The sequence below is a fragment of the Gopherus flavomarginatus genome, chromosome 3 (genome assembly GCF_025201925.1).
Source record: "Gopherus flavomarginatus isolate rGopFla2 chromosome 3, rGopFla2.mat.asm, whole genome shotgun sequence".
Lineage (NCBI taxonomy): Eukaryota > Metazoa > Chordata > Testudines > Testudinidae > Gopherus > Gopherus flavomarginatus.
The window spans coordinates 150,137,241-150,163,017 of NC_066619.1; the positions used below are offsets into that span (position 1 = coordinate 150,137,241).

Here is a 25,777-nt window from a genome sequence, read left to right on the forward strand (position 1 = left end):
TACTGCTAATGCCCTGTGTTGCCATGAAGCAAACTTTGGTTGATTTCCACCACTGTGGTGGGGTAATGCAGGAGGCCAGGCACTCGGCAACTGGAGGGAAATGCTGTGGCTCAATCACAGGTGACTGACAATTTGCGTGGATGGGTTCCAGCCAGGGGGACGTTCTGCTCAGCCTGGAAAACAGTGGCCAAGACATCTGATCCCAGCAGGAGGTGGGTAGCACAGAGGGTGGAAAGCAGAGTTATTCTCAGTCCTGGGCTGAGGATGCAGAATAACCTGCTTTTCCTGGAAGCAGTAGATGCACAAAGAGCACAAATTACTGACTGATTTACCACTTATGAAAGTGCAAGTTAGAATGAGTCTGTTCATCTTCTCTGACAGGCCAGAGCAATTCAGTTCAAAGATGAGTCACTGAGCAGTAGGAATATCACCACAAGCTAAGCCGGCACTTGCTTTGGATAGTAAACAGAGTGGTAAAGAGTGTTTTGAAGTTCCTGGCTTGTATACCGAGCCTGTGCAGTTTAACCCACTTGTGGCTCCTTCAGATGCCAGTTTTTGCGGCGATCCAATCCCGATAGTAAGTCACTCGCGTGTAGACACCTGGTCTATTTCTTTTAGCACATTCGTCTCCCCAGCTCACTATTCCAACAAGGTACCAGATTCCTCTACGATCTTCAGTGACCAGGGGGCCACCAGAGTCGCCCTACAGGGGAGAGAAAGGTGGAACTCAGCAGGAAGGAATTGAGAGCAAAGCAGGGGGGGTTATTTAAATATTAAAGCAAATATTAAAGCTAATTGTTCAAATTCGTTTACTATGTAAGTAACATCACACTTGAGAATAAGATCACAGGCTATTGGTTGGTGGTTAAGTTATTTCTGGTATTCCAGAAGGACTTTTTCTACCAACTTCGCTGATAGAAGCTGCATCTTCCCCTCTGAGTATATGCAAGGTGGGCAGAGGGGCTATATATTCTTCCGTCCTCTGGCGGGAGACTTACTCTAATAGTGTTGTCTCATTTTATCTTTACACAACAATAAATGAAGAAACTACACAGGCAGGCTGGGGCCCGAATAATTATGTATATTGAATTAGGGTGACCAGATGTCCCGATTCTATAGGGACAGTCACAATTTTTGGGTCTTTTTCTTATATAGGCTCCTATTACCCCCCTCCCCCATCCTGATTTTTCACACTTGCTGTCTGGTCACTCTAATATTGAATACACACAACGTGCAAGCCTTGGCTTCCTAGACATACGGCTACTCTGGTCGGGCTTGTGGCTTCTAAATCAAGTAATACAGTGAGCACCACTAGGGGGCTCAAACTATTTTATGGGATATTACCCTATTTCTAGCCACTAACATGTGCCTTTCAGGAGTCAGTTAAAATCCCATCTTTGAAATAGATTCCTTCATTCACTTAGACCAACATTTTCAAATCTAGAAACAGAGTTAGTCTCCTACATTAGGCACCTAAATGGAAGAGACCCGTGTTTCAGAAGTGCTAAGCACCCAGAGCTCCTTAATGTAGCAAACTGGATGGTCTCATGCACTCTGTGAATCCATCGACTTTTACTTAGATGCCTAAATACAGATTTAGGGCCAATATTTTCAAAAATAGCAGCCTCATTTCAAGCTCCTGTATCCTTACTGAAGTAGTTAAATAGGTGACGTGATTTTCAGACGTTCCTAGCACACAGCAGCTCCTCTTGAATTCAGAAGGGGCTGTTAGGTACTCAGCACTTTTGAACATCAAACCAATTATTTAGGTATCTAAATAAGGCTTTAGGAACCTAAACATAGACACAGAGGTTTGAAAATCCTGACCTTATGGCCCAGTCACTCCTCATTCGTTTCCCCGTCTGTAAAACAGGTGCAATAATTCATACAAACCTCACCATACAGGAGCATGGTGACGATTCAACGAATGTTTACAAGCCCTTTGACGATTAAACAGGGTAAATGTTTTTGTAATTATCATAATTATCCAAAGTGAATCCATTTAGGATAAACGAAATAAGTCATCTCAAACCAGTCAGCTAGCCTGAGGAAATTCACTGCTGCAGAAGATCTTAGAAGGTCAAACACTGTAGCTGGAATTATCAAAGGACTGGGGAGTTCTATGCCCAGCAATAACATCTGTTGCCATGCATATTTTAATAAAGGTAAACTACTCCCACACTCCAAATTGATCACCTGCCGGGGAAGGTGGAGGGAACAGGAATTAATTAATTGGTTCCCAATATAATAGTGGTCAGATTAGCCAATCTTATATCATGGGCTTGCCCCAGGGTCAGTGTTTATTCATGTAATTACAAACTTAAAATACGTGTTTGAGATCACAAGCGCTTTATGGTTTGGTGCATATTGTTAAATGTGTTTCTCTAGCGCCTGGCAAAATGGGGCCCCGATCTTAACTGGAACCACTGCCAGCCCAGTACTAAAAATGGAGGGTGGGATTTTCAAATGCACTCAGTCATGGCCTAGCTCGGCTCCTGCTGGAGCCAGTGATAATAGTCTCATTGACTACAGGAGCGCAGAACTAGGCCAGCACTAAATGCATTTGAAAATCCCGCTCTAAGCTGCATGCCAGGGCAGCCGGTGCTAACAGCTGCAGCTGGCACAGAGCGCACCGCACTGCAAACTGGAACGTGCAGGGAACGATGATCCGCAATGTCCCTGAGATCCACAGGGCAACAGAGACTCCCTTGTTGATTGTGAGAAAGGCATTAAACAGCCTCAGTAGAAATCAACCTTCACTGCGTTTATTGAGAAGATGGTCAATGTCATTGTGTGCCCACCTCAAACATATGTTGGTGAAACCTTTAAACCATACCACACCCTCACGTATATACTCTCTCTCCTACACACACACACACACACACACACACACACACACACACACACACACACACACACACACAGAGCCTAGGTCTACTGAAGTCAACAGAACTATGATAATTTACACCATCCGAAAATCAGGCCCCAACAGTTCTGTCATTGCAGTTGTTCAGGGTACATGCCCCATGTTCACTATTGCAAACCCCCACCCTAGGGGCGTGCACAGGAATTTAAATATGACCCCATTTGGGGGGGGTCACAGAAGCTCGCTGTCCCCCTCAGCCCGATCTTCCCTCCCTCCACTCTGCCCTAAGCCCTGGCCGGAGCTCAATCTTCCCTGCCTCCGTGGCCCCAGGGCTGGAGAAGTTCTATGCCTCAATGATTACTGGGGGGGGCAAGGGATGTGCCCCTTCTTGTCCCCTTTTGCGCACATCCTCTGCCCCACCCCCTTATAGTCTCCTATTTCTTTCTTAGTGTCATCCCTGGATTTTTACAATCTCCAAAAATAGCCATCTGCTATCATGGGTGTCTTTGGCGCAGACATAACTGATCTGCTCTGAAGTTATGGATCGTATAGACTACCCCTTCCCTCCCCAGCTCTCACTGGAGCTCAAGGCTCTGTAAATCAGAACCCTGAGCCGGACACAGGTGTAGCCTGTTAAAATGTGTATGTTCAGAGACCACCAGGTGCGAGGAAGTATCTGTCAGCAGTTCTCACGCTGATCAGTTCTTGGCATTGCGATTAGACCTACCTGGCAGGCATCTATTTTCCCCTCCAAGTATCCAGCACACACCATCCCAGGCGTGATGGCCCCGTTGTACACTTCTGCTCTGTTGCAAATGTTCGTGTCTATGATTTTCACTTCCGCTTGCCGAAGATTATTAATGCTTGGACCTAAAAGGGAAAGAAAAGGTTTAGAATTTACAAGGCCTGGGAGGAGCAGGAGGAACCAGACCATCACAGCTTCCATTTCAGCACCTAAAGGAAGTGGCCAGGTTGACACTTTGGGAAGAGAACAGTATATCCTCCTTCAGCCTCTCACTTGCTCCAAACCCCTTACCCAGCTGCCTTTCAGCCTCTGTCCCTCCCAAAGAGTGCCTTAATCCAAGTCCCCCACCCCATTCGTTCTTCAACCTCACTCCTCTAACATAATGAGCACAGGGATTTCTGGTGCTGAGGTCCCAGCTATGCAGTGGGGGGAGGGATAGATCAGTGGTTTGAGCATTGGTCTGCTAAACCCAGGGTTGTGAGTTCAATCCTTGAGGGGGCCACTTAGGGATCTGGGGCAAAAATTGGTCCTGCCAATGAAGGCAGGGGGCTGGACTCAATGACCTTTCAAGGTCCCTTCCAGTTCTAGGAGATTGGTATATCTCCAGAGGGGAGTTAATACATGTCTGTGAGATCAGAAAGCCTCAATCAGAATATGGCTTTGGACACTCCACGATCATAGCAAGAGTCTAATATAGATCCTGGCTCCAATTCAACAATGCTCTTAAGCTTTAAGTCTCATTGATATCAATGTGTCTTAAAGTTAAGCATATGCTCATGTGCTTTGCTAAATCGGCACCTGAATTAGTACCAAATAGTGCTTAGGTGAAGAGAACTTCTACGGCAAGTTTAAAGGTTCTGGAAGCTAGATTACACCAAGCTGATGCCAGATGTAAAAACAAAGGCAATGGCTATCATAAACCTAGTCCCATAATTGGACCTTAGCGTCCAAAATATGGGGGTTAGCATGAAAACCTCCAAGCTTAGTTACCAGCTTGGACCTGGTAAAGCTGCCACCACCCAAAAAATTAGAGTGTTTTGGGGCACTCTGGTCCCCCCCAAACCTTCCCTGGGGACCCCAAGACCCAAATCCCTTGAGTCTCACAACAAAGGGAAATAAACCTTTTCCCTTCCCCCCTCCAGGTGTTCCAGGAGAGACACACAGAAGCAAGCTCCGTGAATCTAAACAGAGGGACTCCACCCTCCCCGTTTCCAGCCTTGGAAAACAAAAGTACAGAGAGCTAATCTCTCTTCCCCCCTCACCCAGAGGGAATGCAAAGTCAGGCTAGTAAATCTAACACACACAGATTTCCTCCTGACTTCTTCCTCCCACCAATTCCCTGGTGAGCACAGACTCAATTCCCTGGAGTTCCCCACTAAAGAAAAACTCCAACAGGTCTTAAAAAGAAAGAAAAATACATAAAAATGGTCTCTCTGTATCAAGGTGACAAATACAGGGTCAATTACTTAAAAGAATTACGAATAAACAGCCTTATTCAAAAAGAATACAATTCAAAGCACTCCAGCAACTATACCATGTAAATACAAAAGAAAAAAACAATAACCCCTATTGTATTATGATCTCTGTACTCACAACTTGGAAACAGAAGATTAGAAAGCAGGAAATAGAGAAATCCTTCCCATAGCCGAGAGGGAGATTCAAGACAAAAACTCAGACACAAACTTCCCTCCACCCAGACCTGAAAAAATCTGGTTTCCTGATTGGTCCTCTGATCAGGTGTTTCAGATTACTTCTTTCCAGGTGAAAGAGACGTTAACCCTTAGCTATCTGTTTATGACACGCCCCTCAAATTGCAGACAGTGGAGAAGCTCACTGGCGGCGATTTTCTTCTAGAACTTTAAAATAAACAGATTAATACAACACATGCACCTTTACATATACCACTAAGTATATAACTAACAGACTTCTACATGTTAAGAACACTGTTTAACTACTGGATTCTGGGAAACTCTCACGGGAGAGTGCATCAGCTACTTTGTTAGAAGTTCCTGAGATGTGCTGAATTTCAAAATCAAAATCTTGGAGAGCTAAACTCCAACGAAGAAGTTTCTTGTTGTTCCCCTTGGCAGTATGAAGCCACTTTAGTGCAGCATGGTCAGTTTGTAGCTGGAACCGCCGTCCCCAAACATATGGGCGTAGCTTTTCCAGGGCGTACACAATGGCATAGCATTCCTTTTCACTGACTGACCAGTGACTTTCCCTCTCAGACAGTTTCTTGCTGAGAAACACGACAGGATGGAAGTTGTGATCCGTTGCTTCCTGCATGAGTACTGCTCCTATACCACGCTCAGATGCATCCGTGGTTACTAGGAATGGCTTGTCAAAGTCCGGGGCCCTGAGCACAGGGTCAGACATGAGCGTTGCCTTAAGTTGGGTAAAGGCCTTTTGACACTCATCAGTCCACTTAACTGCATTTGGCTGGGTCTTTTTGGTCAGGTCGGTCAGTGGGGCAGCGATTTGGCTGTAGTGTGGTACAAATCGCCTGTAGTATCCGGCCAAGCCTAAGAAGGATTGGACCTGCTTCTTGGACCTTGGGACAGGCCACTTTTGGATAGCATCCACCTTGGCCTGTAGGGGGTTTATGGTTCCTCGACCCACCTGGTGCCCCAGGTAAGTCACTCTGTTTTGGCCTATTTGACACTTTTTGGCCTTAACAGTTAGTCCGGCCTGCCTGATGCGCTCAAAGACCTTTTCCAGGTGTAGTAGGTGTTCGGGCCAGGAGTCTGAAAAAATGGCCACATCATCGAGGTAGGCAACTGCATATTCTCCCAGTCCTGCTAGTAGACCATCTACCAGCCTCTGGAAGGTGACGGGTGCATTTCAAAGGCCGAAAGGAAGGACATTAAATTCATACACCCCCGCATGGGTGACGAATGCTGACCTTTCCTTGGCAGGCTCATCTAGCGGTACTTGCCAGTACCCCTTGGTTAAGTCTATTGTAGAGATGAACTGGGCACGTCAGCTCATCGGTGCGTGGCATTGGATAGTTGTCCGGACGAGTTATCGTATTTAGCTTACAGTAGTCCACACAAAAGCGTATTTCCCCATCTGGTTTGGGTACCAGAACCACTGGAGATGCCCATGCACTGGTAGATGAGCAGATTATACCCATCTGTAGCATGTTCTGGATCTCCCATTCTATAGCAGCTTGGGCATGAGGAGACACCCGGTAGGGTGGGGTTCTAATGGGGTTAGCATTACCTGTGTCAATGGAGTGGTATGCCCGTTCAGTCCGTCCTGGGGTGGCTGAGAACAATGGGGCGAAGCTAGTGCACAGCTCCTTGATTTGTCGCCGCTGCAGACGTTCCAGGGTGGTTGAGAGGTTCACCTCTTCCACGCCACCGTCTTTTTTCCCGTCATAGTAGACACCGTCAGGCCACTCAGCATCATCTCCCTGGACTGTAAACTGACAAACCTGTAAGTCTCTGGAATAGAAAGGCTTGAGAGAATTAACATGGTACACTCTGGGCTTTAGTGAGGAATTGGGAAATGCTATGAGGTAGTTCACATTTCCCAGGCGCTCTTGGACCGTGAATGGCCCTTTCCATGATGCTTCCATCTTATGGGCCTGTTGCACCTTCAAGACCATAACCTGGTCTCCTACCTTGAAGGAACGTTCTCTGGTATGTTTGCCATACCAGGCCTTTTGCTCTTCCTGAGCATTCTTTAGGTTCTCTTTAGCAAGGGCTAAAGAGTGTCAGAGGGTGCTTTGTAGGTTGCTTACAAAGTCCAGAATGTTAGTTCCTGGAGAAGGTGTAAACCCCTCCCATTGCTGCTTCACCAACTGTAATGGCCCCTTAACCTCGTGACCATACACAAGTTCAAACGGTGAAAACCCTAAACTGGGATGTGGTACAGCCCTGTAGGCAAACAGCAACTGCTGCAACACTAGGTCCCAATTATTGGAGTATTCGTGGACGAATTTACGTATCATGGCCCCCAAAGTTCCATTAAACCTTTCCACCGGGCCATTGGTTTGATGGTGGTACGAGGTGGCAACCAAGTGGTTCACCCCATGAGTTTCCCACAGTTTTTGCATGGTCCCTGCCAGGAAATTAGATCCTGAATCAGTAAGGATGTCGGAGGGCCAACCTACCCTGGAAAAAATGTCTGTTAGGGCCAGGCACACAGTGTTAGCCTTGGTGTTGCCTAGAGCTACTGCTTCCGGCCATCGGGTAGCAAAGTCCACGAAAGTCAGTACATACTGCTTTCCTCTGGGTGTCTTTTTTGGGAAAGGACCCAGAATATCCACAGCTACTCGCTGAAATGGGACCTCAATTATGGGGAGTGGCTGGAGAGGGGCCTTGACCTGGTCTTGGGGTTTTCCCACTCTTTGGCATACCTCACAAGACCGGACATACTTGGCAACGTCCTTGCCCATCCCCTCCCAGTGGAAGGACTTCCCCAACCGGTCCTTGGTTCTGTTCACCCCAGCATGGCCACTGGGATGATCATGGGCTAAGCTTAAGAGCTTCCCCCAGTACTTAGTTGGAACCACCAACTGTTTTTGCGGCTGCCATTCTGCCCGGTGTCCACCAGAAAGAATCTCCTTGTATAAAAGTCCTTGGTCTATAACAAACCGGGATCGATTAGAAGAGCTGAGAGGCAGTGGGGTGCTTCGTGCCGCCGCCGAAGCTTTCTGAAGGCTGTCATCTGCTTCCTGCTCAGTCTGGAACTGTTCCCTTGAGGCTGGGGTCACCAGTTCTTCCTCAGACTGTGGACTTGGGCTTGGTCCCTCTGGAAGCGATGTAGGTGATGGGGTTGTTTCCAGTGCTGGTGAACCGCTCTCCGCTGGGGCACCTGAGGATATTTCAGGCTCTAGCTGAGCCTTTTGGGTATGGCTGTCTGTTGCTTCTGCCAGTTCTGGCTCGCTGGCGCCCTCTGGCGTTGAGTTTGAAGATGTGGTTGCACTTGCTGGTGCTGGTTGCTGTTCCAGTTCCAGGCCTGGGACTGGAGGTGCTGTGGCTGTTTCAGTGGTTGGCATGGTATCCGGGTCCACTACCTCTGTCTGGGTCTCTGGTAACACAGACGGGGCGTCTGTGGACGGCTCAGGAACAGGAATGGGTCTGGAAGCTTGCCCGGTTTGGCTACGTGTAACCATTCCCACTCTCTTGGCCCGCTTCACCTGGTTGGCCAAGTCTTCCCCCAGTAGCATGGGGATAGGATAATTGTCATAGATGGCAAAAGTCCACATCCCTGACCAGCCTTTGTACTGGACAGGCAGTTCAGCTGTAGGCAAGTCTACAGCTTGTGACATGAAGGGGTAAATTGTCACTTTGGCCTTTGGGTTGATGAATTTGGGGTCTACGAAGGATTGGTGGATAGCTGACACTTGTGACCCCGTGTCTCTCCACGCAGTAACCTTCTTTCCGCCCACTCTCAAATTTTCCCTTCGCTCCAAGGGTATTTGAGAGGCATCTGGGCCTGGGGATCTTGTGGGTGATGGTGGTGTAATGAACTGCACTCGGATGGCGTTCTTTGGACAGTTGGCCTTGATATGTCCCAGTTCATTACACTTAAAGCATCTTCCATCTGATGGGTCACTGGGTCGAGGTGAGTTACTGGAGACTGGTGAGGTGGAAGAATACTGTGTCTGTGGCTTTACTTGGGTTGTAGGTGGGGTTTTTGGCTGCCCTCGGTTGTAGGGTTTATGGTCGATGTGCCCTCTGGGGTATTCGTTCCCCTTGACAGTAGCTTTCTGCCACTTCCATCCATCTGGCTCCAATCTCCCCCGCCTCAGTAAGATTTTTGGGTTTTCCATCTTGTATGTACCGTGTTATGTCCTCAGGAACACCATCCAAGAACTGCTCCATTTGTATGAGGAGGTGCAGTTCTTCCAAGGATTTAACATTGTGTCCTGATAGCCAGGCCTCATAATTTTTCCCAACATAGTAGGCGTGTTTGGGAAATGACACATCTGGTTTCCACTTTTGGGTTCTGAAACGCCGACGGGCATGATCCGGGGTTATCCCCATTCTGTATCTGGCCTTGGTTTGAAAAAGTTTATAGTCGTTCATTTGCTCCTTAGGCATTTCAGCTGCCACCTCTGCTAAAGGTCCACTGAGCTGTGGCCTCAATTCTACCATGTACTGGTCTTCAGAGATGCGGTACCCAAGACAGGCTCTTTCAAAATTTTCCAAGAAGGCCTCAGTGTCATCACCTGCCTTGTAGGTGGGAAATTTCCTGTGCTGTGGAACAATCATTGGCGCAGGGTTGTTAGGGTTGGCTGTGTTTTGCTTAGCCTTTTCTAATTCCATGGCCTGTCGGTGGGCTTCCCTCTGGAGTTCCCACTCTTTCTCTTTTATTTCCAGCTGTTTTTGGTGGTCTCCATCTTTGGCTTCTTGCTCTCTTTTGTAGGCCGCCTCCCTGGCTGCTTGTTCTCTTTTGTAGGCCGCCTCTCTTTCTCTTTCTCTTAGTTCCATCTCTTTTTGTTTTATTTCCAGTTGTCGCCTGTGTTCAGCTTCTTTGAATTGTTCTTCTGACTTCCTTTTTTCCTTGGAAGTCATGGTTCCTGTTTTCTTGTGTTGGGGTGCCCTCTGGTGTTTGTTGTCTGAACTGCAGGTTCTCTGTTGCCTCCTGGGGTCTGCCTAGCAACAGTGCCTTTTTCCCTTTCTTCCTCTAGCTAATCTTTTCAATGTAAAGTAAACCAGAAAAACCACTTTATTTGCATGTGTATAGTGCTGGTAATAACTCTCAATGGGAGTGCTATTGTCTGACAAAAGACCCGAAATAGTCTCTTAATGGTTCCTTGCTTAATATGCAAGCCAAAAACTGCCAGAGAGAGCAGAAAAAAAAATTCTCTCTGGTTCCTTTTAAAACCAAACCCTCTCTGCTAAAAAGCCCCTAGCAGAGAAAAGAAAAATATAATATTCCTACTGGTTTCTGGATTCTATCTATCTCACCACTGCCACTCATATCATAAACCTAGTCCCAGATTTGGACCTTAGCGTCCAAAATATGGGGGTTAGCATGAAAACCTCCAAGCTTAGTTACCAGCTTGGACCTGGTAAAGCTGCCACCACTCAAAAAATTAGAGTGTTTTGGGGCACTCTGGTCCCCCCAAACCTTCCCTGGGGACCCCAAGACCCAAATCCCTTGAGTCTCACAACAAAGGGAAATAAACCTTTTCCCTTCCCTCCTCCAGGTGTTCCTGGAGAGACACACAGAAGCAAGCTTCGTGAATCTAAACAGAGGGATTCCACCCTCCCCATTTCCAACCTTGGAAAACAAAAGTACCGAGAGCTAATCTCTCTTCCCCCCTCACCCAGAGGGAATGCAAAGTCAGGCTAGTAAATCTAACACACACAGATTTCCCCCTGACTTCTTCCTCCCACCAATTCCCTGGTGAGCACAGACTCAATTCCCTGGAGTTCCCCACTAAAGAAAAACTCCAACAGGTCTTAAAAAGAAAGCTTTATATAAAAAGAAAGAAAAATACATTAAAATGGTCTCTCTGTATCAAGGTGACAAATACAAGGTCAATTACTTAAAAGAATTATGAATAAACAGCCTTATTCAAAAAGAATACAATTCAAAGCACTCCAGCAACTATACCATGTAAATACAAAAGAAAAAAACAATAACCCCTATTGTATTATGATCTCTGTACTCACAACTTGGAAACAGAAGATTAGAAAGCAGGAAACAGAGAAATCCTTCCCATAGCCGAGAGGGAGATTCAAGACAAAAACTCAGACACAAACTTCCCTCCACCCAGACCTGAAAAAATCTGGTTTCCTGATTGGTCCTCTGGTCAGGTGTTTCAGATTACTTCTTTCCAGGTGAAAGAGACGTTAAGCCTTAGCTATCTGTTTATGACAATGGCACAGAAAGGAAGCTGGTGACGGAATGCACAAATGAAATCTGCTTAGCCTTGGTAATGGCAGAAACAGCAACGAGTGACTGCCACTAGTGGCTTGCAGCTCTGCCATGTCCCAGACCACTACTGGAAAGCCAGAAAATGCCCAATACAATGAACTGAGCCAACCTGTATATAACACGAAGATGCTCAGCCTGGTAATAGGTCTGAAGGTCGGAAGGGACCATTCTGATCACCTGGCCTGACCTCCTGTAAAACTTCACGCAGTGACTCGTGCAGTGGAAGGAATTATTCTTCGCCACTACATAAGCAAACCCAGCAGCTGCTGTCTCACGCTGGGACGTCTCATTGAGAAAGATAGCCAATCCCGATGTAGAATTTTTGTGTCAGAATGAATGTCCCGCTTCCTTTGGTAAGCTGTGCCAATGACTCATTAGCCTCCAGACTAATCACATAAGAAACCACGTTCAACAGCATAATGAACTGAAAATGAACTAAATATGAAACGTCATGGGAGGGCTCTTTGAGGAGACACTCACCTTCGTTCTGTAAAGCACCCCATCCAGTGACGAAGCAGGTAGTGTTATGTGGGAAGACGTAAAATTCTTCGGGGAGACAGACCATGCGTATGTCATTTGTAAATTCCACGGGGGAGGAGAGCTGCACAACAGCAATGTCATAATCGTGGTTTAGAATGGTATTAGTGTATTTTTCATGAATGATTATGTTGCGGACAGATCTTCTGCTTTTCGGAGGCCTTATGACTGTCCCAAAGCTAGCCGTCCACCTAAGGGGATTCTGTTGTCTGAAAGAGATACAAGGTTAGATCACAGGCATACACAGACAATTTTTCAAAGAGCTCAGCTCCCAGTTAGGCACCCAAATGCAGGGCTACATGTGTTGGGAAGCACAGAGCATAGCCAGAACATTGCTGTGCTCCAGCAATCCCCTGAGGAATGTTGCCAGCTGGTATAAGTTAGAACAGCCCCAAGGTTGCTCTAACTTGCACTAGTGGCTGAACTGACACCCAGCAGCCCGAGGGTTGGGCGGAATTGAAAGGTAGAGTACAGCCATCTTTGACTTCCACCACCTCTCAGGTCTCTTCCCAAGTACAGCTCAGCTCAGCCCAGCCAAACTGGAGGATCAGAACCCGAATACATTTAGGGGTTCTGTTTTGGTTCCACATGTCACAGAATTCCAGGTTGGTGTCTGTACGGGCACACAGTTTTTTACAGCATCCTGTCCCCAAGCTAGGATCTTACCCTCTAAAGCAGTGAGCTGCAGTTACAAGCCACATGTCACTGATCAGCGTCGCGCCACAGCGATGGATACCGCTCAGCTGAAGACTAGCCTGCCAAGGCCACTCGCCATCCTGGGCAGACGTGCCTCCAGTTATTCTGTCCGTGTAGGAAGGTGATTTACTTGTTCGTATCCCACAACCTATCAAAGAAAGGACCAACTTAGCTGGACTGCTCCCCAGGAAAGAAAGACAGGCTTTTGTTTGGTGTATGTTCCCAGCATGCTGAACACAAATGGCTGCTTGCATCACACACACAAAGTATTAGGCACACAGAAGACATACATAGCCAAGTATAATGATAACAAAAACCAGATGGTCTTAAAATAAGAATGAACCAAAATATATTATATTTATAATTATGCTATTAAAATAACCACCCCTTGTATCTAAAACATATTCATCCTTCCATCTAGCTGCATAAAGAAAAACACAGTTGTTATTATAAATAATGAGTCGATCTCTTAAAGAATAGTAAAAACATTTAAAAACTAAATACACATCTAAATCATAACCCAGAAGTAAAACACAATTGCAGGTAGGATTAAGCTAAACTCCATCTATTATTGCCCATTACCTCTAAGGTCAACATTTGTCTGGAGGATGTCATAAATATGGATTTTCCTAGAGATCTATTAAAGTATATTTTATACAACAGATTGTGTTGGGTCTAGAACTGAACAAAACATAGATTTTGAGGTTTAAAGAAAACCAAATTTTGTTCAAAATTTTTCATCAACTCAAAAGACGTGTTTGAATTGATAACAGACCTGAACTGCTTTGGCCGATTCAATTTTTTTGTTTTAGTTTTTGTTTCAATTTAAGCAATTTGAGCAATTAACACTTATCCAAGGGCAGATACTTGACAGGCGGAATGTGTGAACTCAGCAAAGGCCTGCAGGGACTGGACACTGGACAGAAAAGCGTCAGGGGGCTGAGATAAGGGTTGGCAGCTCTCACTCAGGACTGATAGAGAGAGATGGCAAGCCAGAAGGACTCCTTGGCAGCTTTGCTGGGTGGAAAGCTGGCTTGGCCAAAATGGACTATGTCTATTTCTCTGTGCTAACCTAAGGACTTCCCACTGCTGTGTTCCAGGTGACTAATAAATCCTACTCTGTTTTGAAAAGGTGTCCTGGGGTCACTGAAAATGTTTGCTGAAGTGCACTGGTCCCTGAAGAGTGTGAAAGTCTCAGACCAGGCGTCTATCTCATCCAGTCTTGCTAGGCAGAGATCTTGGTGTGAGGCAGGAGGGGTGAAGCCCAGAAGTTCAGTCTTTGAGGTGTTGAGGCTGTGTGGCCAACCCATGTGGGTCTGGCACACTGACAGGTTTCCTCCAGAGGGCTATTTAAAAGCTAGGCCGCAGCACAGATTCTGTGGACAGGAGTTCACTTTTTTTGAATATTTTCTTAATTGCCCAGGTTTGAATTTGAAATGCCATTTCAAGATGAAAAGTCAGAACAAAACAACGTTCTGAAATGAAACGTTTCTTTGAATTTTTTCCATTGTTTTCTCAGCCACAACTATTTGTTGCCCCAAATTCACAAATAATTTGGGAGCACAGAAAAAAAAAAAAGACATTTTTTAATTAAAAAAAATCTATCAGTCAAAAAACTTTTGCCCAGCACTAGTCAGGTCACGTTATCTTAAAATTCAGGTATTAGAAGAGCACATGTTTGTAAAATGAACAGGAATGTTTCCATTATGGTTTTTTAAAAGGAAATAGTTTAATAGGAGTTCTTTTGCAATGTCTGCAACCTCAATACTGAAGCATTGTGCTAGTGCAGGATAGCCAAATGGTGGAATTAACTAGAACCCAATTCTAAAAAAGAGTGAAACTGACTAGTCTATCTTCATTGCCTAAGCTTAGCAAAATGCAAAATGCAACGTAAATTAGATGCTTATTATTCTTTGGGTTTAAAACCTACTGGGAGTCCTGAATAACTGATGTAAAGATTATGTCTAAGTGCCTGACTTGGCCTTCTGTACTCCTGAAGTACTAGCTAACTCTGCAAGTGTTTCACTAGTGAGCTCTGTGCTAACTGCAGAGTAACATACTGCTCATGCCCCAGAATAAACCATGCTCACAGGCACTGTCCCTTTAAACTTATGCCTGTAGAAACTCCTGCCTGAGGCAACAGAAGGCTCTTGCACCATATTGTGTAGCCTGAGGCTACGCTAGGCAGAGATGCCTTCAACCCCCTCAGCAACAGTCTCAGTACAGTATGAGGATGGTGCCACAGCTCCAACGGCCAGTGGTTCAGACCTGAACCCCCAATTGCCAAGTACCACAATAGGTCTGCCTTGCCGAGAGGCACTGGGGTCCAAAGAATGCGGCACTGAACTAGACAAGCATTCAGGTGACCTGGGTTCTAGTCCCATCTCTGCCACTTACCTATTGTATGACCTAAGTCACTTTACCTGTTTCCTCTCTCTCCTTGTGTCGATGGTAAACTCTTTGGGACAAAGACCTGTCTCTTACTCTGTGCTTGTACAGCACCTCACACAATGGGGCCCTGATCTCAGCTACAGCCATTAGCCACTGCTGCCATACACACAACAACACGGGTCTGGGTGATCCCCAAATAAAAGCTATGATCTCAGCCTTGTCTCTGTGACCTGTGTAAAGGCCTGGGAGATGGTCATTGGCTTTCTCTTCCTCCCCAGTGAAGCTATATTCGGTCCCACATCCTCAATGTCGAAGTATCCCCCCTGAACATTATCTTCCAGTCAGGTACGGTATGCTGCGGGTCAATGCCTGGGGTGGAGCACTGACATAGGCAGAGCATGCATCAACACCGGTTATGGAAAAGCTGCCAGCTCAGGCTGAACTGGGACAGCTGGTCAGTCTCTCCTCGGAGTCACAGCACAAGGCTTGACTGCGCGTACACACGGCACTAGCAGCAGGACGATGCATTGTCAGTCCAGGGTGAGCACAAAAGCCTTCACGAGACCAGAGAGTTCTGACTGAAAGAAGACATCGAGGCCTACCGCTGTCCCCGGCTTTCGCTGGGGGTCCCCGTCTATCACTGTGAGGAATGGGTCTGGAGCAATCAGAGGCTTCCCTCAGTTGCTTCTGGATGCTGGCTGCATATCAGGTGAGAAGTGGGATGCTCAGCGCTTTGCTGGCAGTAATTACATACCCAGGGAGGAGCTGTGTCAAGCACCAACAGGGTATGCACAGAGGCAAGCAAGACTTCAAAGCCTTGGACCCAATGCATAAGGTCTAGCTGATACCTTGGGATGCGCCAGCGTGAGCAGTGTAGATCCAGCAAGCAGCCTATATGCAGACTCTCATGGCTGGATCTGTAGAAGTGCTCAGTACCCAGCACCTCTCACTGGGAACAGAGCTTTTACCAACATCCACCTGGGACTCAGAACTGTGAGCAACTCCTCCAACAGGGAGGAGACCAGCAGGGACTCCAGGCTCTCACTCCATCCATGATGATATTTATGAACAAATCTCAGAGCTGCCTGGTCCTTTTGGAGGCAGCCGTATCCACTCAGGAGAGGTGCAGTCCAGTCTGCATTTGGAACTAGAGCAGGCCGGGGATTTTTCAGTGAAACTTCTTTTCCTTTGGAAAATCCGGATTTGTTAAAACCAGAACGTTCATCAGGATGTTGTCTCAGGTCCAGGATGGAATTTCTATGGGTGAATGTGAGACATGAACCCCATCATCATCCCAGAATAGCCAAGTGCATGGTATTTAGAGCCAGGAATAGCAGCAGCTCCCTAAAAGTGGGAGAGGGACACTGTCATCCAAACTGCTGCCCTGCTGTGCCCTGCCCCTCCCCTGAGGCCCCGCCCCCTTGCTGCCGCTTCCCCCAAGGCTCCGCCCCATGCTGCCCCACCTCCCACTCACTCCTTTCTGCCTCCTCCCACCCATTGCTCACCCTTACGACTAGTGAAAGGCGGGAGGACTATGTCCTCTCACTTTTAAAAGTGATGGGGCCACGGCCCCCTGGCTGCCCTAGTTCCGGCGCTCCCGGTTGTGGGTGACTCATTTTCTAGCCTGTGCTCTGCCAGATATAGATCAGGGTCTTGAACCCACATCGCAAGTGAGTGCCTGGACCCCCAGGCTGTTGGCTCTCCTTGGGGGCTGCCCCTTTCATTTGTTTCTGAAAAGGTTCAAGGGGCCTTGGCTTCATCCCAGTGCAGAACAGGAAGTCTCACATCATTTTCATGGGATGGGAAAACCGTTTCTCACTCAGCTCTACGTGGAACAGCTCTCGAAGTCAGAATATACAACCTGTCCATGCAGCACAGAGCCACACACAGCCGGGCGGACGCCAAGACTCCAAGGATATAGCAGTGAGGAGCTGAACATTCTCAGCATATCTGTGGTGCTGCTGTCATCAGTCTCAGTCAGCGCTAACATGCAAGTCCCAAGGGCTGGGAATGCCCATTTGGTGGACTGACACAGCTGGCACCTATTGTCAAACCACTAAACAAGGCAGAGTTGTTGTGGGGAGCAAGGTGGACATGCATCTACTGCAGCCAGTTGTAGCTACTCAGTGGAGCTCCTTCACGATCAGAGTTGGAGAGAAACCAGCAGCTGGAGCAATAGGGGACTCCTTCATTCCACTTCAGGGATGGTGATGGATCCAGCAGCGGTAGGATTGCCACCTTGAAAGCTCTCACCTTGGTCACACACAGCAGCACAGTATGGCAGCTAGATAGCCGGACAGAGGCATGTTCTCCAAAGGCTAACCTCGGCAAAAGATAGATCCCGGTGGGGACAGATAGCTCCAGGCAGGTAGGTCCGTGCCTCTCAGCTATGACTGTGGGTGTCATTTTTGCAATTCAGTGTTCATGGTGGCACCTCACCAGCAGGTGGCCTATATCTCCACATGTTTGTCTGAGCTAAATGAAAATACCTTTTCCCCCCCAACAAAGTTTTAGGAACAAACAAGTTGAGTGGCAGGCTTCCAGCACAGAGGAATGTTTCCCCAGGCAGCAGCAGGGAGGAAGGATGAATCAAGCAATCAAAGCAGCAGAACAAAGGACTCTCCCACCTGTCAGCGGGATGGGTGGGGAGTTACAAACTCGTACATACCATATCTGTTAGGTAGCTTAACAGCTCAGGACCAGGGCCTGCATCCCAGCACGTATATGAGACACGGTGCTGCGAATGGGATCTGTCCGCAGACACTGTGTCCTGAAAACTTGTAGGACAGGTACGTCCATTCCTTTCCATTACTGCAGAGTCCCTGAGCTAGTAACAATGCACAATGGAGAATAAAAACTGGTATAAAACTGCAATAAAGTGACACTGTCAAGTCCATGAATCGTGAACAGCTGGGAATTACTTCAACCATTGTTACTGAAATTGCAACACTGCACCTAACTACTGTGTCATTTCCAAAGAGATGCACCAATAACCTAACTACAATGCTGAATAATAATATGGCAAAAAGCCCAAAGACTATGGGTTTGATGCAAAGTCAGTGGAAGTCTTTCCGTTGACTTCAATGAGTTTTAGACCAGCCCCTACTGATGCAATGTACATTGCCTACTAGGGATTCCTGCAATAAATCTCTCACTTCTTGAGTCACCAGGTACAAATAATATCAGTTACATCTGTCGCCAGAAGAAAATCAATCTCTCTGTCCCTCACGTGATCATTAATGGCTAGAATGTGCCTGGATCCTGTTTTTAAACACTACAGACTTAGGGCTGGGAGGCACTGAAGATATATGCTAGGGAATAATTTTGGCTTCTGTTTAGAGGGGCTGGCAGAGATCAGGGCCCCATTGTGCGAGGCCAGGGATAGGCAACCTGCGGCACGCGAGCTGATTTTCAGTGGCACTCAGCTGCCTGGATCCTGGCCACCGGTCCAGGGGGCTCTACATTTTAATTTAATTTTAAATGAAGCTTCTTAAACATTTTAAAAACCTTATTCACTTTACATACAACAATAGTTTAGTTATATATTATAGACTCATAGAAAGAGATCTTCTAAAAACATTAAAATGTATTACTGGCATGCGAGACCTTGAATAAGAGTGAATAAATGAAGCCTCGGCACACCACTTCTGAAAGGTTGCCGACCCCTGTGCTAGGCCCTCTACAAACACAGATAGAGTTTCTGTGCCACAGACCTTAGGGTCTAACTAGACAAGGCAGACACAGACTGGGAGACAAGGGGTATTATTATAATGCACTTTTTGTAGGGAATTGAGGTCCAGCTAGATTAAGGGACAGGCTTACAGACTTACTCTCACACGTAACATTAAGCATGGGGTTGGCCCATTGAGCAGATGCTCCAGAGGCCCTACAATCAGAGGTTGGGAGGAGCAAAGGGCCATCTCTCCAGCACCCTCTTGAAGGTCCACGGGAAGGGGAAAGGAGCTAGCCAGTACTCTGGCATGAAGGCCACTCCCTAACACTTCTAAACGACCAGGAGAAAAAGTAGCAGCCGGGAGGAGCAGCAAGGACCGAAAAAGCCTCCTGACTCTTCCATGTGTCCAAGAAGCAAGAAGAAGGACACTTGCTCTCTTTCATCAGCACTAAAGTCACCTCCTCCCCTCTTAGAGAGACTCTCTGGAGCTCACGGCTGCCAGGAGATGCAAGCGAGTCATCAGCGGGGCGGGGGGAAGCTAGTCCCTATTTCTTCCTAAACAACACACATCACCTCCATTTCAGCCACAGGGGATAAGTCCCCATGTAGACAATGCCTAGGTACGTATATGGCCCCCGCATCACCCTACTGTCCAAACATCTAGTCCTATGAGCCCTGCAGCACCAACCCAGCTACAAGAAAGTGAGCTGATTTCTCTTCTGCCTCATGCACCCTCAACAATTGTTACCTGCATTTCAGCTGGGTAATCCCCTTTCTGGATGCCAGGCTGACCTGCAGATTTTATAGCACGGTCAGTCAGAAGAATCACCTTTCTGCTTATAGACTGAGCACACCTCATGTAGAAGTCACTGAAACCTGGAAAGCATGGAACCCCACAATGGCACGTCCCTAAGGCCCAACAACTGCTTGTACTTACAGTTGTTGAAAAAGTGTTCTCCATTTTCCTTCTTCATCTCTGAAATGAAACACACAGCAGACAGTCAGAACAGCTCACACTTCCTGTCTCAGTTGGTCAGGGTGGATTTCCTTAAAGTCCTTTTGGGACATATGTGATGATTGTTTTGAGGTGCTGCCAGGGGTATTGTAATAGGAGATAGATGAACATGCCTTACTATTTGAGGGGGGATTTCACAGTTAGTAAGTCTATTTGGGACTTGATTAGGCTACTGTGGGGTCCCCCAAGTACGAGCCCTCAGATAGTCTCTTTGCTTCAAGACTGGAATCCTGCAAAACTCCTGGATTCAGTGGTATCATGTGGCAATGAGTTCCATAGATTAATTGTGCATTATTTGTGTGTATGTGTGGTGGGGGAATCCTTGTATCAGTTTTAAATTTGCCACCTGTATTGTAATTGATTGCCCTGTTGCTCTCTAGTATTATGAGGGAGAACAAATAGGGGTGTCCATTCGTTAGATTGTCATGTAAACTTTCTATAAGAAAGAGCAGTGGCTGATTACAACTTGGATCCAGCAAATGGTGATGTCCGTGACTTCCAGCCTTATCTTATCTGAACTAATCCATTTAGGGTTTTATACCATGCTCATCCACACAGCATGTTAGCAATCGGTTGCATTTACAGAGTTACTTTAGACCAGCACTTACAGATACTCCATCCAAAACCAAAGAGGGCTAGAGCCATTGATATAGATAATGAGATCATGCACAGGGTTTATTAGATAAGAAAGATATATGATGGACGTAACCTCCTCTGATTCAAGGGATTAACTAACCACTAACTGCTTGGCATAAGGGGAAATTTCCCATAAAGGCAGATTATTCCATAATGCTCTGTTACAGTAATTCTTCCTCTGGAACACCTGGTATTAGACACTATTGGAAACACGATACTGGGCAAGATGGACCCCTGACCTGATCCAGTGCAGCAATTCCTGTGTTCCTACAAGTTACACAATATGGCTAGCATAATTATCCTGACATCGTTGCTTATGTTGAGGCCAGGATAACCAAGAAAAGCAACTGAAAGATAGCCACTGTACTTCACAGCTATAAAGCTGATCAGATAATGTCTCGGTGTTGCAATTTAAAAAGTAACCATTGCCTGTAATTGAATCATTAAAAAACTATCTGGTTGAATGCAACATATCAGCACAATTAGTTATTTAAGCACCTTTGCCAACACCTCGCCAGCTCAGTATGAGCATAATTCTCACTGTAAGCAATCAGACACCCATATGGGAGAGTTACTGTCCAGGGAGATGGAGAACTACACTCCAACTCATTGCGGGGCAAATCTCACATGCTGGTGCGAGGCACCAGCTTCTCTGCTCCACACACAAAAGCTTCATCTCTTCCAAGGAGGGCCATGAGGAAACCATGTTAACTGGGTCCGACTCCATTCCTTGGAGGCATTCCATCCATTATAACGGAACGGTGGCTGGCTATTATCTCAGCCTGGGAAGACCTCAAGATCCAGCAAGCATGGAGTCTGACCCAGTGCTCCTGCATTGTCATGGATACTCCTGATGCTTCCACATACCCATATGGCCTGTACCTATCTGCAAGGGATAGTGTAAAATAGTGTAGTGATGAAGTGGGGTCAGTGTCTCCAGCCCATTAGGGATTCAAGTGTTCTTCTACAACCCCGGATTCCTGTTACCAGGAGACATGCTTAGATGTGTATTGCATTATCACAGGATGGAGGGATTGGGTAGCTCCATGCATGGGGCTGGAAGTACGTAGAAAGGCGGCACTTCATGATGGCACAGGTGTTTACCTCTCCTTTCCGCCCAGGTACTCACCCTGAACAGGGGGCGGTTCCTCCCCCAAAGGAAGAGAGACTAAATAAAGCTCAGTCCTATTCACATGCCACGACAAGAGCCTAATGTATTGCATGGAAGTGCCTCAGTCTACAGCAACCCAAGAGAGGGAGTAAGAAGAGTAGGAAACGGAGATCCTTAAAGTGACAGATCTGTAACATTTGATCTGTCAAAATTATAACACCGTTACTTCTAAAACCAATGGAAAAGCTTGCTTTACAATATGTATTTGCCTTAAGAATAGACTTTGCAAAGTATTTAAAAAAACACTTCTCCAATTAATCCTATTTTACAGCTTTTCCCCAAAATAACTGAATCTCCTTAGAGAGTATAAAATGACTGCACCAGGCTGATGAGCAGAATGTTCAACTGCATCATTTCCTGCATTCTGATGCTAAGCGATCAATCCGACGTCCATTGGGGAATATTACCGTCCCTTGAGATCAAGAACTAGGCTGCAAAACTCATTGAGCAGGGGACTGTCAGTGAAGCAGGCGGGGAATTTTTTGATGAAATATTTGTAGATGAAAAATGCCAGTTCGTCAAAAACAAAGCTTTGTGGACCAGGGTCGGTTCTGACGACTTTCCCAACATGAACATTTTTTGAAAAATTTTTTCAAAATTGTCAAAAGGTTTGTTTCAGCGTCTTCTAAAATGAAAAAATTCTGGTTTTGGGGTTCAAAATAAGTGTTTCAAAAAGTAAACTAGACAAAAAAAGTGGGGAGGGCGGGAGCTCAAAACTGAAACCAAATATTTCAATAGACCCAAATCCAACCCTTTTTGTTTGTTTGCAAAAATCTGAGATGGACTCTTCATCTTGATTCAAGATAGGAAAATGTTTTGAACTCTCAAAATTATTAATGAGATAAGAGAAGTGTCCTACCCAGTTCTGTCGTATGATAACAGCGAGGACAGAAAACGAGGGGCCCTTTTGTGGAATGCTCCCAGGTTTGCATATTTTTAATAGTGTGACGGCTTTATATTTGGGCACCTGACCACAGAGTGGAGAAGTGACCTTTTATTCATTTGCGTCCACACCAAAATTCATTTTTCTCTGTGGTAGGCTGGGAAGGGAGAAGACGGAAGGACACAAAAGCAATCTTCATTCAGTATGGATTCTGGGGCTAACTGTGGGGAGAAACAAGTCCAGAAGGGAGGCTGCAAAACAAGAGACATAAGGTGAACCAACAGGAAGGCTCTTCGCACCATTGGTTTAGAAAATTTGAAAGCAGAAGCAAAATGCTGTGGAAAAAATAGGAACCTGGAGACGGAGCTTTTGCTGGTGTAAATCAGTGTAGACGGGGTCACACTGATTTATGTCTGCTTAGAATCTGGCCCACTGACTTCAGTAGCACTAGGTAAAGTTGCATCAGCTGTACCCTTGTCATAGCTTTATAGTACCCTCCCAGGCTGTCAGCTGATGAGGGTGGCAGCGCTGTTTGGGAAGAGGGAAGAAGGAAACAGCAGGGACTCACATCAGGGCTATAAAACAAAATCACATTGCACAGAGGAAAGGGAGGCCTGAGCAGCAAAATCAAGGCGAAAAGGGAAAGCTCAAGAAACTTGCCTGAGAATTTAAAAGTTGAAGGGTCAATTTCCAAGTGCCCTGTGTTCATCTGCAGCCGCCTAAGCAAAATGCTCTTGATTCTTTCCGAGAAAGCCTCTCTGTTATCGTGTGAGGCGAATTCAAACATCAGCACCAGCGTTACCAACACTCCGCTGGCATCTGGGCTGCAAACCAACATGACATTAAAGACAGGTGAGTGAGCGTGTTTGCTACTTGTCCTCTCTTTCTACATGGCTTTAGTTTTCATTAGGTCCTCTGGGCCTTACCTGGGGACTGACACACAATAGAAGAAGACAGGGGGATGGGAAGCATCTAAGCAGCTAGCAGGGGATTTTGACTGAGCTCATCCTGTCAGAGTGATCGGGGAGGTCAGTGGGAATCTTGCCGAAAGCAAAGAAAAAGACAGGGGCAAAGGATGATGTTAAGGAGAGCAACATCCCAACTCCAGCCTGACGATGGTGGTGAGGGTGAGCTCAGTGCACGACCATGTGCATCATGGTCACAAGATGACACATGGGCATTGGAACCATGTTGCAGTAATCAGAAGAGCTTCATGCCTAACAGCTCTCATTTAGGCACCTGAATTAAGTGTGTTGAAGGACGGAGCATCCACCACTTCCCTTGCAGCCTAAATTCACCCTTTCCTAATTTCACCCGCTGCTCCACAGCACTCAATGGTTCCTCTCCTTCTATAGTGATCATGCCCTGGATATGGTCCCCAGCCTTTAGTTGTCGCTGAGTGAAGCCCCATGTTTTTAACGATTTCCTTCTCGCCTTGAAAGCCAATCCCCCTCCAGCAACTTCATGACTTCTCTAGCTCAGCACTGAACCCCCTCTCAATTGTCAGTATCTTTCTGGTAACAAAGCACCTGGACCTGAACATACTATTCCCATGGCATTCACACCAGTACCACATAGTCCGTGCTATATAGCAGCCTGCCTATCCCATGATGCTGCCTCTGGGTAGGTTATTCAAAACTGCATGGCCCTTTCTTATTTTTGCACTGCTCTATCACATTGCATGCACCACTCCACTTATGAGCATCTGATATAAGGTTCACTGAATCCACTCCGAGGACATCGAGACGAGAAAGATCCTGTTACACTAGGCCACTTTGCAGAGCAATCTGGAGACCTTGAACTGGGTCAGGTCCCACTAGAGTTTTGTGCTCCTCTTGGGTCAAGTGGATACCTTAAGTCAGTGGTCCCCAACCTTTTTCATCTGGCAGGTGCCAGATGACAAGCCACGGAGAACTGTGGCAGCAGACGAGCATCCACCAAAATTCTGCCAACAAGTGGCAACGTCAACAGGCGTCACCACCGAAATGCCGCCGACAAGTAGCATCATCCAGAGGCGTGGCCACCGAAATGCCACCGAAAATCGGCAGCATTTCGGTGGCAACACCTCTGGATGATGCAGCTTGTCGGCGGCATTTCGGCAGATGCTCATCCACCGGCCAGTACACGGACACACTTAGATGCCATGGTGCCCGAGGGCACCACACTGGGCACCCCTGCCTTAAGTGCTCAATCTTGGCTTCTTGGAGGTCAATGACCATAAAGACACTGTTCTGGGAAAGACAGAGGCACTGGGCCTTCCTCTGACTCCCCCTGCCCTGCATCCTGTGCAGACACTTATACTAGCTCAGCACGGCAGCCTTTTATACCCATTTTGCACAGGTGTAAGTGACTGCAGAACGGGCAAGGGGCAGCCATACTCCCCGCAACTGCAAGCCATGCAGGTGGAATAGCCTCCAGGCCGGCATCTTGATACTGAAAATTTCTGGTTGATGGCAAGCGTGCGTTCCCCCTGCCCTCACACTGCCTGGCTGCCCCAGACTGAGAGAAAGGTTCATTCAAGCTAACCTCAAGCAGGAAACAGACCTGCTGAGGAAGAAAGGGGCATTTAATTTTACATACCTCAGATTGACAATGTGGGCCCTGATGTACTTCTTATTTAAAATGGAGGCTCGAAACGTATTGGTCACCTGTTAAAAGGATAGAAAATGTTTGTGAAACAACACAATCGGGTGTAAGAGCAGTGCACTCTCAGCTAAGGCGTTCTGCTCGGAGAGCATCCAGAATACAAGACTACAGTGCTCAGGCTCCTAACCCTGTCAAAGCCCACAGATGAATGTCCCTCATCCGACCCAGGTCTTGCCTTCAAAGAACCATCCAACTGGCATGGTGCAATCACGGCCCATTCGTAAGGTTGAAGCTGTTCACTGTACTCAGTTTGACCTTGTACTAACACATCACAGAGTACAAGGGAGAGTGAATGCATTTTTCCCGCTAATCAGGGTATCCCGCCCAAGCGTGTTAGTGAGTCAGGGGACAGCTGCCCTGAGCTGTGAATTAAGTGCTTTCTGCTCAACAGGAGAGCTTTCGCTTGTTGCTTCTGTTCCCATATTCTCAACCGTGTGCCCACCTCAGTAGCTGCGGAGAACTGCAGCCTGTGCCGTGTTTGGCTAATTGGCTAGCACTGCATGCCGTCCTGGCTTCTGGCTCTGCGACTCAATAGTGAGACACTGACCGGGACTGCACTGTCTAAGTATTCACACAGCACCAACGTCGGGCTTGAGCCAAAACTCAGTGAAGCCAGGGG

At 46.8% G+C, this 25,777-nt stretch overlaps 1 protein-coding gene across 1 annotated transcript in view; it reads right to left on the reverse strand.

Annotated features, from left to right (window-relative positions):
* Positions 1–541: 541 nt before the first annotated feature.
* Positions 542–25,777, reverse strand: part of LOC127047354 (transmembrane protease serine 11C-like) — a 28,274-nt gene continuing 3,038 nt past the window's right edge. The window contains exons 4-10 of the mRNA XM_050945474.1: positions 25,093–25,160; positions 23,173–23,336; positions 19,745–19,783; positions 12,714–12,891; positions 11,991–12,256; positions 3,594–3,736; positions 542–703 (exon numbers count right to left, since the gene is read on the reverse strand). Coding sequence (XP_050801431.1) covers positions 542–703; positions 3,594–3,736; positions 11,991–12,256; positions 12,714–12,891; positions 19,745–19,783; positions 23,173–23,336; positions 25,093–25,160 — 1,020 coding nt within the window. The remainder of the gene's footprint in view (positions 704–3,593; positions 3,737–11,990; positions 12,257–12,713; positions 12,892–19,744; positions 19,784–23,172; positions 23,337–25,092; positions 25,161–25,777) is intronic.